The 13,473-nt window shown below is 35.5% G+C and overlaps 1 protein-coding gene across 4 annotated transcripts in view; it reads left to right on the top strand.

Annotated features, from left to right (window-relative positions):
- Positions 1 to 13,473, top strand: part of pkp4 (plakophilin 4) — a 96,850-nt gene that overhangs the window by 19,870 nt on the left and 63,507 nt on the right. For all 4 annotated transcript variants that reach the window (XM_056459622.1, XM_056459621.1, XM_056459626.1 and 1 more), the window contains exon 3: positions 4,553 to 4,665. In XM_056459622.1, the coding sequence (XP_056315597.1) occupies positions 4,553 to 4,665 (113 nt within the window). The remainder of the gene's footprint in view (positions 1 to 4,552; positions 4,666 to 13,473) is intronic.

Below are 13,473 nucleotides of genomic sequence, written 5' to 3'. Positions count from 1 at the left end.
TGGTATAGCTGTGAAAGTATAGGTGGGGCTGAGAGCCATGAAAGCGAGGCCGGTGGTGTGCTTGTTTTATGGTCTTTTTCCACTGAGCGGCACGGTTGGGTAGATTACAGTACAGTACAGTATGTATTTATGTCCGTTCCAAGGTACCAAAACAGCGAACCTATACTGTACTGCTTTTTGGCACCCTTTACCAAGGGTACACTCAAAAAAAAAATGTTGCTGCTTGTTCAAATTACTTATTCAAAATTAGCTGAAACAACACAATTCTTGAGGTTTTTTGGGGACAATTGTTTTATGTTAATCCACTTAAATTTAATTGATTAATTTAATTTATGTTGGGGAAAATGTGCACATGTTTTACAGTGTACCTAGAGCAACACCATGTAAAAATGCAGGGTTCCACATAATACATTCATGTTGTCCGAACACAAATCAATTAAGTTAACTATTAGCGTTTAAGTGGATTGAACATAAAACAACTAAGCTGTCTCAAAAAATCTCAAGAATTGTGTGCTTTAGCTCATTTTAGATATTTTTTTGAGTGCAGTACGGTACCAAAAGGGTGGAGCTAGACTTGCTGCCAAATGCCATTGGTTTACAGAGAGTTGTCTATTTGCGTGTGCAACAACCCAGCAAAATAACAACACTGAAAGCACTATTTAAAATACATAGCCGAGACATGACCCCATACTAAGGTTTTAAAATGCGTAAGTTTTGCTACAGTTACGCCTTCCGTCCACAATACCCTGGAGTTTTCGAACACCAAAAGCGGAAACGCTGAAGAGGCCGTTTTAATTTTAAGACACTGCTGCTTCGTGTTAGTATTAATGGGGGGAAACTGAGACATCTCAAAATGGAGGCGGGGCAGCAGACATTCTGATTGGGGCTTTTTCCTTAATAATAAGTAGACAAAGTTCTGTCCTGCATCCTTACCTTGTAAGTTCAGACTTCGCAAGTTTGATATGGAAAACAAACTCCCGAGGACACGTCGGGTAAATCTTCAAAGGGAACAGTGTACTTTATAACTTCATTCACCGTGACTACTTTGTGTAGCAACGTATTTGTATGAGCGTCATCTTCACTGTATGCATATTTATAACAAAACAGACCCTAAAACATAAGTGCCCCCTTTCATTTTCAGTGAAAAATATGACACATACCCTCTATTTTGCTGAATATCAGTTTTAGTAATCAATAATGGCCATTATAAAAGGATAACGTACAATAAGTTCATACATTATAGGAAATAAATGCAAGCAATCGTTCAAATGTGCAGAATCAGTGTCTGCGGTTACATTAATTAATATATTAATTTATCTATGCGCTCAGCCAAAACACGTTACCTGAGAACTAGTAATAGATTCAAAAGACCAAAGTCAGGGAATATATTGTTAGATAGAGACAATAAGATGAATTAAATATCACGTTTAACAAATATCGTGAGATGAAATCCAGCGGTAGATTCTTGATGAACCGTCCGATGTGCACCGCTCTCACCTGGGGTTCTGTGGTCAAAGCACCCGCTGACTGCCGACGCGCGCACATGCTGCAGTGCATGCCAGAGTGTGTGTGTGGTCATGTGATGTGCATTTTGTGTAGTGTGGTGTAGGGTAGTGTGGACGGAGAACTGTTCAGAAATGCTAGGTGAAACGCTGTTTTAAAACTAAAGCGTATTAGTGTAAACGGGGCCTAAAATGATGCAAACAGAAATAAACCATGCTGAAGCATTGTCATCTTCTTGTGACAAACAGCCACATGCCTAGAACAAAGAACAGGATCTACTGTATGTCCTCCATTGTTGTTTCCGAGACCATTCACGTTGTGTAATGTGGAAAGTGCAAGAGGCACAGCTTCCTTTCTCTATTTGTGTGTGCTTACCGTGCTTCTACATTTAAAATAATGAAGTTAAGTGCAAAAGATGCAATATGTTAATGACCTGTTCGGCTTTCTTCGTCATGACATTGATCAACATTCACCACACCTACCAAGTAAGGGTACTGTTGGCAGTGGAAATGCATGCCTGATCGGGGTGACCAGTACCGGACCATACTGTACTGTACTGTATTGAACCACTCATTAGAAACAAGCCCTAAGCCCCACAGAGGAGCTCAGGATGAAAACTTTCTTTTGTGTTTATTTTATGATTAAAGTTGTTTAAAGTACAAATGAAATCAAAACTAACCATATGTTTCTGTTAGCTCACATTGCTAGTTTTGTGGTTAACAATTGCATGTCATTAAGAGAAAAAAAATTGTTTGTCCTTGTAATCTGATATTAAAATCTGAAAATGCACTTCCTGTTTATTTTAAATTAAATTCTCAGATTATGTATGTCTGAGGTATTGGGCGTGGCTAGCATAATTAACCACGCCCCTCCAACTGTCAGTTTTGACAACAAACAGAAACAATGAGAAGGAGGTATCTGTTAGGTTGTAAGAACTCTTCTGAAACCCTTTTCCCGATCTTACTGAATGAAATGGCTACTTCAGATCTAATCAAAAAACAAGCCACGCCCACTGTTTTCTCATTTAATATTCTGTTTCTCTAGGAACTGCTTCATAAAAGTTGACAACTTTCTTACCAGAATTAATGTGAATTTGAACTACTCTTACAGTAGCATTGCACACATCTCTGGCGTGAACAAAAAACTCGACACAGTGGAGCATAGAAACCCCAACGCCTACTAGGTTTTCGTAAGTGTTGCTGCAGAGCAACACAGACAGAATGCAGAAGTATAAATGCTCACAACAGCATCATCTACATGCAGGGATTCTGTGTGATGTACAGTGTTCACTCAATGCTGGTGTATAAATTGGGTTTTAGCCTAGTTATCCAATTACATCATCAGCTGAGGCCAAAGTGTATGAATTTTTGATGTGCGTCAAGGAATTTATATGGTAAATAGCTAAATAACTTTGGTAAATGGGCAGGGTGGTTGCTTATTGTCATTTAAAGCTAAAATTTAAAAAGGTTTTTGCATACAAAATCTAGTAAACCATTTTATAAAATTACAATGAGAGTAAATCCAACGTCTTTACGGTTGGGTCATGTAAGCCATGCAAAGGTAAGTCGTAGGTTTCTAGGTGACCATCAACTGTTTTCTCAGAGGATGACAAGCTGACAAAACATTGCTGTCACTCTGATACATGTTTTATTTATGGGAAAAATTACAAGGCACTGCAGTGTTTGGGTGTTCTGTGTTTGTCTGAAATAATTAGTCTACCGAAATGTGTTTCATACAAGCTGAAGCTGATCGGTCAGTTCTTGTCACATGTCTCGTGGTGCACTCGCAGCATTCATTCAGCCGCATGCGTCTAGAAGGCGCGAGTGCGTCAAGCCGCACACCTCCATTGGAAATAATGCAAACTTTAGAAAAGCACAATATACAAATGGCCCCTAAAAGGCCACAGTCATTTGCGATCTCCAGCAGTTGATCTTTTTCTTACACAGACATGGTGAATTCACCTGATTTGTTGACAAATGGGTTGCAGATCTATTCCTTGGCAGTTTGTGGGGCCTTTTCCCCTTTACAAAGAAACTTTCCAAAGACATCTGTTTCTTACTCTTTTTGCTGCTTGTGGGTTCACTTTTAGCTCAAGTGACCGAGATGTAAGCGAGAAAATACGGTCATTTTTCAAAATAAACGTTTTTTTTTTAAATAAAAGATTCTTTAGACTCAGATAGTAAAATAAAATGGAATTAATTAATATTTTCTTGTGCGGCCCGGTACCAATTGATCCACAGACCGGTACCACTGATGTAAATTACCCAGGAACAGCAATGTTAAATTCTGACATCAGAGGCCCAACTTATCTACTATGAAGCAAAAAAAAAAAAAAAGAGTGATGTCACACCTTTAATAATTTGTATATTGCTGTAATTTCCAAAGAAGTGATGATTTATATCCTCTCGATCTCATAGTATGGAAATTGTTCTTTATTCTCTAATGTTTTATGCAATATTATGATTTTGCACATTTGGGATGGAAACCAAGCAAATGTGTTTCCATCATGTGAATATCTTTTAATCTGATAAACTAATTGCTTTTTTATCAGTCTGAGTTGAGCACATATGTTTTTATGCACATTTTTAGAGTTTATGCGCATCGTGGTGTTTCCATTCAGTGTTTTTTTATACAATAACCTAAAATGCGCATAAAAATATGTGGACGGAAACATAGCTAGTGTGTGTCTCCTTTAAGGGCAGCTGCATCAACGAGTCTGTCTCTATTAGAGAGAGGCAGGCCAACAGTGCAGGGTGTGTGTGTTCTTACACACACACACATAAACAAACACACATGCACTGCACACACACACACACACACATACACAGAGACCAAGGCTTCAGGGACAGAGCAAGAGGCAAGAGGCCACAAATTGAGAAGTAAAGAGCAGCAAGACAGGATGGAAGTTCAGGATTAAATGTATGCATTTTGAAGCTAAATTATTGTAATAACTGAAAGCGGGTATGAAGGGTGTGCTGCCGTCACGTTATGGATTGTTTTTTATTGATGGAAGACAGCGACGGTGACGGTTTTTTTGTCTTTTTGAAAGGAGCTCCAGTTTGAACGGCTTACCAGAGAACTCGAGGAGGAGAGACAGATTGTGGCCAATCAGCTGGAGAGATGCAGGTTGGGGGCGGAGTCTCCAGGTGCTGCAAGTGACAGGTAAGCAGCGGTTCTGAAAAACGAGATCAAATTTCAATTTATTTTCATAGGTTTAAAGGAAAATCTTATTCTGAAAAGTCTTTAGCTTTACTTCATTGAAATGTAAGTATTATAAAAGTACTGTATTGTTTTATACACAGTGCAACAGCTTTGTGTGAGAAATAAGCATATACAGCAGTTTTAGAGAGAGTTTGGCTTTTTACTTTTGCGCTTGAATAAAAAATGCTTCGCAATGTTAAACATTGGTTCTGGATGTCTTTCTGTGCAAGTTTTGATTAATAGATGGCATATGCATTTATTACAAGAACATCTGTACTGCTTTGCAATATTACCATGAGGCCTGCTCAGCATGTTGTTCCCTTCAAAACACGCGCGTGATTGTAAATATTTGATTACTGTTGTTGATGCGGTTTTTAACAGTTATATAATTACCAATGGTGGTAGAAAATGAAATGAAAGTTGTGTTTACTCACATTATTGTGTCATTTGGCTTTTCTATCATACTATTTTAAATGTTTTTACAGCTTAATGGTTCAGTAGAGCCATTTTTGTACCATTTTCCCAATATTATTATTTTTATTATATTATTATATTTTTCTTTTCTTTTAGTTTTGTTATTTAAGGCTGCACAATGTATCGTTTCAGCATTGATATCGCAATGTGCGCGTCTACAATAGTCACATCGCAGGATCTGCAACGTTGAGATTATAATTGAGCAAGAGCCATAATTTCGAAAACATTTAGTTGTAGTTTAACCAAAATAGAATAAAAATCTATCATCTGCATCTGTTTTTAAGGCCTGTGACTGTGAATTCAAGTACAAGAAACCTGTGTAACCTTAATAATTATTCATTTTATTTAACTATTTATACAATGAAGACAATACAGTGCTATTTTACATATGATTATTCAATATCTGTACTCCCCAGAAGGCCATAAAGCAATCTTTATTTTATTTTATATTTGCTCTGTTGTATTCATTCATGCTTTAAAATGGTTTATTATGTTGTATGTATGATTCACACCCAGAATAATCCCAAATCAGTCTAAATGAATGAAAGAATTGTGAACTGATTTTCATAGCGCTACCTATATTGCAGAAAAACTAAATATTGCAATGTCTTATTTTTCCCTAGGAGCCCTAGTTAGTTTTATTTCAGGTTACAATTTGTTGTTTGGTTTTACTTTTAATTTCAGCTTTTGGGTTACCAATAACTCTTCAGTTCAGCTTTGTTTTATCAATCATCAACCAGATCTTTTTGCTTCAATTATAAAATTTTTGATCCCATAAAGGACACAAAAATTGTATGGCTTTTGGAAAAACAAGTACTTTTAATTTATAGAACATTTCAATGTGGTCTTGTCTTTGGCCCATGAACATTTCCTGCTTGTTGTCAAATGACTTCATTACTGTAACAAGAGGCAATTTAACTGTAACATGCTGTAACATTATTTATCAATATGTTGAACTTTTTCGATTCTCTGAAGCTATAGAAATTAAAAATGTAAAATAGCAAATAGGTTAGGACCATTGTTATTGTTTACATCTCTCAAAAGGGTCTATAGATGAAATTACATGAACATTCTGCCAAACAATAACAAACAACAAAACAAGTAAATAAATAAATAACATTTCAATTTGAATTAAAACAGCTTTATTTGAAAGTTGGAAGAAATTACAATAAAATATTCATATTTTACATTTTATATATTCATATTTTATTCAATTTTAAACGATTTTTTTGACAAATGGGTATAACATAGTGGTTTGAAGGATAGTAGTAAAGTTAAAGAATTCAAAATGACAATTAATTAGTATTTTTGGGGTTTCAGTGTGATTATTAGTATGATATTCAATTCAATTCAAGTTTATTTGTATAGCGCTTTTCACAATAATTATAATTCCAACATGTTACTATATATCAGTAATATGTCATCAAATGATTTTTTTTCTAGTTATTAATCTGATTTTTAAAGTTTATTTGTGATATTGAATGTGTTTTTGCTATCTATAGTTCCACTGAAGTACATTTTACTGGAAATCTTCAGTAAATCATGCTAAAAATGTTTGACAGTCATTATGTTAATTCTCTAAGAATAAAAATACAATAGCAAATAGTACAATTTAAATGATGTTACACTTTAGATGCTTATAAATCCCTCTTTTAATATTCACCATGTACATCACCAGCAGTTCATTATCTTTCATTTATGGCTGGTGTTCACTGTTCACCTACAAACATCCACCTTTATGCTAATCAGTTCTGGTTAATGTCACTTCACGGAATTATTATTCATGACTTGAACAACAGTTATGCACAAATTTACATCATTTTTACAAGCCTTAATTATCGAACTTCAATAATAGCATTTTAAGCTTTTAAATGTCTATTATATGTCGCATTTAAACCACCCACTCCACACATTATGGATCATTCGTGAAGGACACATTTAACTGTATGTAGCAGTAGTCTGTGCTCATATACTGTACAGAAACACAACACTCACTGTTCTGTGCTTCATGTTTGTGTGTGTGTGTCAGTATGAAGGACACGCGTGCAACGATGCACAAACCGTCGTCTCTTTCCCTGCTGAATAATTACTTCATGGGAAATGGATGTTTGTCAATTTACAATGAGCACATTCAAGCTTTAGGGTATTGTGAAAGTTTCACACTTAATGAATGTCATGGAAAGAGCTCTCCTGATAAATCAGAGACGTTTGCTGTAGCCATCGCTTCAGACAGATTTATTTACTGTACTGTCTAGTTAAACTGCAGTAGAGTTTTTGCTCGTCTTGTGCGTTGCCACAGTGAACTCTTCGTGTGTGTGTGTGTGTGTGTGTGTGTGTGTATGTGTGTGTATGCACATGTCAGCTGCCCTGTTTGTTCTCCTCTCCTGTCTGTTTTGTTTTTTCAGATGGCTTCTGCTGTCTTGCCGCAGTATACAGAAGATTTTTTTTCCTTTTGCTTAAAGCAGGTCCTACAGTACTCAACATAAGTAACTCAACATAATGTTAAGTAAACTAACATTTTAAAAATAAATATTTTTATCCATATCTCCATGACTATAGGTTATATATTTAGTGTATATTGGAACAAAACAGATTAATTAAAGGGATATATTTATTTAAAAAATATATTTTGGTCATCGAACGTCTATAGAAATAGAAAGATAATACATTTAAATGCAAAATATTGGAAAAAAAGTTTCAACTACAATTGGTTATTGGTTTAAATGGTTCGAAAGACCCACCCCTTTACTATCAAAAGTCCAGAATTTGTCCCATACATGAGCTCATTCTTACTATTTTGACTGCTATGCCGTGAAAATGATAAAAAAAGGCTTTAAGATCAAGCGGAATCCTATGTTGGCTGTCGCTTGTGTGACTTCAGCTAATCAGTTGTTTCTAAATGGAGAAAATATTTTATAAGTAACTACTATTCTAAATCTAGGACCTTATTCTTAAAACAAAAAAATCATCAATAAAAAGTTGTGAAGCACCATATTAAAGAAGTGAAGCGGCCCATTTAAAGATTAATTTGAACACTAATTTGGCTACTGTTGGTAGCTGGAAATTTGTATTTTTTTACAAGAAAGGCTTGAAAAATCATTAAGCTCTATTATTATTATCTCTATTATTATTATTATTATTATGTTATTGTTATTATTAAATTATGTTATTATATTATGAATTTTTTTATTATTCAAATGGCCAAATTCTGACTGAGGAAAGTTAAATATGCTGGCCAGGGGTGCGTTTCCCAAAAAACGACATAACTCGTGGTTGAACTATCATAGTACAATGCATCGTTTGGGAGAAGAAGGATGTAGTGACGAGTGTTTCCCAAAACCGTAGCTACTTTGTCACAGATCCATCATTTTAACCACGTTAGTTATAACATAAAACGCCCATAATGATGCTCTAAACAGGGTGGTGTAACAACTTCTTTAGAGATAAAAAATCCAATGTTAATTTTGGTAAAAACCTGCACTCGTTTTTTATATTAATGGAAATATATGTAAAGAACACATATAGGGCCTGCGTTTCCTTTACAAATGTTATTGAGAATATTCCATATTCTATTCTAAAACATAAAATCACTTAGCTAACACTCTAATCTCATATAAATCATATAAATTGTTAGGCTAATGGTTGTAATTTACAGTAGGCCATTTATTAAGACAAGAAAAAATATATATTTAATAATAATAATAATTATTATTATTATTATTATTATTATTATTATTATTATTAAGTAGGATATTGTTTAATTATTTTTTGAAAGTGTACTTTTACAATTTGACACATTCAAACTATTGCAGAAATGTTTTAACCAACAAGCTCATGTCATATAGGCCTATAGTGCAGACGCATTTCTTAATAAATACCCTACTATAAATTAAAAGCATTAATGTATGCTATATATTTTTGCTTTCACAAGCTTTGGAGACGTAACATAAATTCCACTTTTAAATAATAGGTCACCTATAGCTTTCATCACGAGCCACGGCTGCGTTTAAAAGGGCATAAATGTTTTTAAAGTGCACTACGAAGGGAATGCAATTGTCAACATGAAGATCGCAAAAACTGAACTGTAAAAATACTTTGCAAGCAAATTACACCTAAGAGAGATGACTTTAATGCTTTTTTAAAATCAGCCCGAGTTTAAATGTAGGAATGTTCTAAATGAATAGGGCATAGGGGGGATAACTGGGAATAGAATACAGCCAGGAACTATACTTCTAACTACAGCTTCATCTACAGAGGTGTAGTTGGAAACATACAAGTTTGCCACGCAAATTGTGAATGCTCATTGGAACGAGGGATTTGGGAAACGCCAAATCAATGAACTATGTTTAAAAGGACAGAACTTACATTTATTCATTGTATTTGGGACTGTTCACTAGTTCAGCCTTTTTGGCACCAAACCCTAAATATTTTAAGTAAATGGCTTGGAACATTAATACCACTGTCACCAAGGTTATGCTTACTGGGAGATAGGGAACAGATGCCAAATATTACAAAAGGAGAGTTCACAGTCATCATGGTGGGGATCTCAGTGACAGCTAGAGTCATCTTAAAACACTGGAAAACTCCCAAAATTCCAGAGTTAAAAGAGTGGGCCAAAATAATAACTAAAACAGCCTCGTACGAACGTTTACTTTACAAATTACATAATAAGGACAAAGCAGGGGTCTCTGTATGTATCCCAGTATGGGAAGACTTTTGGTCTTGTGTGACAATGTCTTGTAACACAATTTAAAACCACTCACCAGGTTCTTCTAACAATACTGTACTTCTGTCCTAGTAACCACTGTATTCATTCTGGCTTTACATTTAGTAGGCCACAAGTAATCACTTGTAATATGTGTTTGTATTATTTTGTCATGAACCAGAATAAAAAAAAAAAAAAACATGAATTAAAAAAAAAAGGACAGAACTTGAGACCTTAGTTGGCTAATGATGGTTTTCGGAAACGCACCATTTGCATAATTTGCGTAATAAATAACATTAGGCCACAGATTCTTTTTTTTTTTTCTAATAACATATGATGTAATAAATTTGTATTTTAAAAATGTGTATTTTTTTCATATTTATTTATTCTAAATCTTTAGGAAATATTTTGGTACACCAAAAAGTGTGGTTAAGATGACAATCCGACAAGCTAATTCAGCTAAAAATTGTGCTTGAAATGTCACTAAAATGCAGTATTCAAATGTCATAATTAAATAGAAAATGTATAACTGCAGAAAGCTCCCCTTTTTGAGAAAAAAGGACCACCCCTTTCACCAGGCAGGCTAAGGGCCTGAATATAATATAATATATATAATATAATATATAATATAAGCTTCCTTTAGAAATATTCATTTAAACAAGAGATTTGTGAGGGGGTTACTCACATACATTGAGCACTGTAGCTGCCATTCTTTATGCAACCCATTACCTTTAACCTTTCTCTACATGGCATTCCTGTTGTCCCCGTCAGCTGTCGCTGTACCCTGATGACCAGTGTCCTTTGACCCCTCCTTTGCAGACGGTGACGCTTTCTGGCAGCCTTTAGCACACACTCATCTGCCGGTGTCAGTGGCGTCTACATTCTGTTGTTTATTCAACCAAATTCACTCCTCTCCTGTCATTTCTATCTTCTTCTATTCCGACTGCAAATGCACAAGTATGTTAATACCCTGTGATTAGGATTTGAAAATTTGTGTCAAAGAGATGAACGTGGCAGTTAGTAGACTGTAACAATGTGATTGATGTTCGCTGGTAATGGTTTCTTAATGCCTGGTAAATGGAGCGGATCCTTTTTGCTTTTCATTGACTTATTGGAAGATGAGATGAGGGCCATTCTACCAAACGGATGCCATTTGTGTTCGGCATAAGCATATGTGTGAAAAATAACTAGGAATAGAAACAGCTGATGGCCAACTTTTAGACATACACGGTATTATTCACGGAATAACACATCAACAAAGCAACAGAGTTAGTTTACCTTCAATTTTTAATAGTCTTTTGTCATGAGGATGGCCAAATGGCGAAGGCATGACACACAAAAGACGGTTTGTTGTCTTTACTCTGTCAATATACAATGCGTTTGTAAAGTGATAGATTACTCAGAAGTGACATTTTATGTAGATGATGTTATTTTTAGTTTAAAGTTTTATTAATCCCCTTCAAAAAGTTCATTCTGACATGATATGGTGCTTCACATATAACAAGAACGACACACTTAACACAATAAAAACCAACACTTAACATCAAGTGCACAAGCAAAAACTAAAACAAAAATAATAAATAATAATAATAATAGGGGTGTCACGGTGGCGCAGTGGGTAGCACAATCGCCTCACAGCAAGAAGTCAGTTGGCCTTTCTGTGTGGAGTTTGCATGTTCTCCCTGTGACTGCGTGGGTTTCCTCCAGGTGCTCCGTTTTCCCCCACAGTCCAAAGACATGCACTATAGGTGAATTGGGTAAGCTAAATTGTCCGTAGTGTATGTGTGTGAATGTGAGTGTATGGGTGTTTCCCAGTGATGGGTTGCAACTGAAAGGGCATCCGCTGCATAAAACATATGCTGGGTAAGTTGGTGGTTCATTCCACTGTGGTGACCCCAGATTAATAATGGGACTAAGCTGAAAAGAAAATGAATGAATGAATGAATAATAATAATAATAAGAAGAAGAAGAAGAATAAGAATAAAAACAATAATAATAATAATAAATAAATAATAAAAAAGAAACTAAATAATTAATAATAGTCCATCGATCAGCTACATTTAAAATGTAAACAAATTGCTTCGGGCACAAAAGTACATGTATAATGATTTGTGGACCATCTTATTGTGCTTAGATGTTGCCCAAGGAGTATCCACTCAAAATAATTGTTTACGGGGTGTGTGCTGTCAGAATTTTTGAGCCCAGCTTTACAATTCCTTGGAGACAATTCTTTATAGACAGTGAGGAAAAACAACAAATAAAATAATAGGACAAAATACTTTTGACAAACGAATTATCAAAGGCCTTCAATATAACTCTTGACATTAAATGAGTTGAGCTTCCACAATCTCAATCACAAATCTCTCTGATGAGCCTTATTAATAATTGTATGCGTATAACTTTAGAACATTACAGAAGATTTTAGACTGTGGATGATCATTAAAATTTAAAGGTATCATAGAATGCACTGATACAATGGGCTGTATTTTAACGGTCTAGGGGCAGTCTAAATCGCATGGCGCCAAAGCATTAAAGGCGTTTCCGAATGCACTTTTGCTATTTTACGGATGGAAAAATACGCTCTGCGCCGCATGGTCTAACAGGGTTGTGCTTATTATCTTAATGAGTTATGGGTGTGTTTTGAGCATAACGTGCATTAAACCAATCAGAGTCTCATCTACCATTCCCTCTAAGAGTCAGTTGCGTCACGCAATGGTGCATTTGCTATTTACATGGCGGCCTTGTAAGTGGAAAAATTGAACACTTCACTAGCGAGAAAACAGTTAAACAAACTATCTGCAGCCTGAGGATAAAGAATGAGCCTCCTCCATTTGGCCTCTTTACTTTCTCTTTACTTTACTTTTACTCTTTACTTTACTCCTTTACTTTCGTAGATAAGGAAACGGTGTTGTACGCACTCCACTAAAGACATCCATTAGCCTACATATTTAATTTCGTTTGTTAAGCACAAAGATTAATTTCAAAACTATTTCTAAATTCAGCTCCAATTTCCAGCAAACAAATAAGTTATATCCAAACACACGTCCTATTCTGTTTCATATAGTGATGCATATGTCTCCAAAACCCTACAGGTGGACAAATACAAACTTGTTTTTATTAAAACAAATATAAATATGCATAGGCGACACAGTGGTGCAGTAGGTAGTGCTGTCGCCTCACAGCAAGAAGGTCGCTGGTCCGAGCCTCGACTGGGTCAGTTGGCGTTACTGTGTGGAGTTTGCATGTTCTCACTGCGTTCGTGTGGGTTTCCTCAGGGTGCTCCGGTTTCCCCCCACAGTCCAAAGACATGCGGTACAGGTGAATTGGGAAGGCTAAATTGTCTGTAGTGTATGAATGTGAGTGAGTGTGTATGGATGTTTCCCAGAGATGGGTTGCGGTTGGAAGGGCATCCGCTGCATAAAACATGTGCTGGATAAGTTGGCGCTTCATTCTGCTGTGGCGACCCCGGATTAATAAAGGGACTAAGCCAAAAAGAAAATGAATGAATGAATGAATGAATAAATATGCATATAATAAATAATACTGCTATTAATAATAACATTATACAAATGCAAATTGTCATGAATAAA

Source organism: Danio aesculapii, chromosome 6 (genome assembly GCF_903798145.1).
Source record: "Danio aesculapii chromosome 6, fDanAes4.1, whole genome shotgun sequence".
Classification (NCBI taxonomy): domain Eukaryota; kingdom Metazoa; phylum Chordata; class Actinopteri; order Cypriniformes; family Danionidae; genus Danio; species Danio aesculapii.
This window is presented reverse-complemented; position numbering and strand designations above follow the sequence as displayed.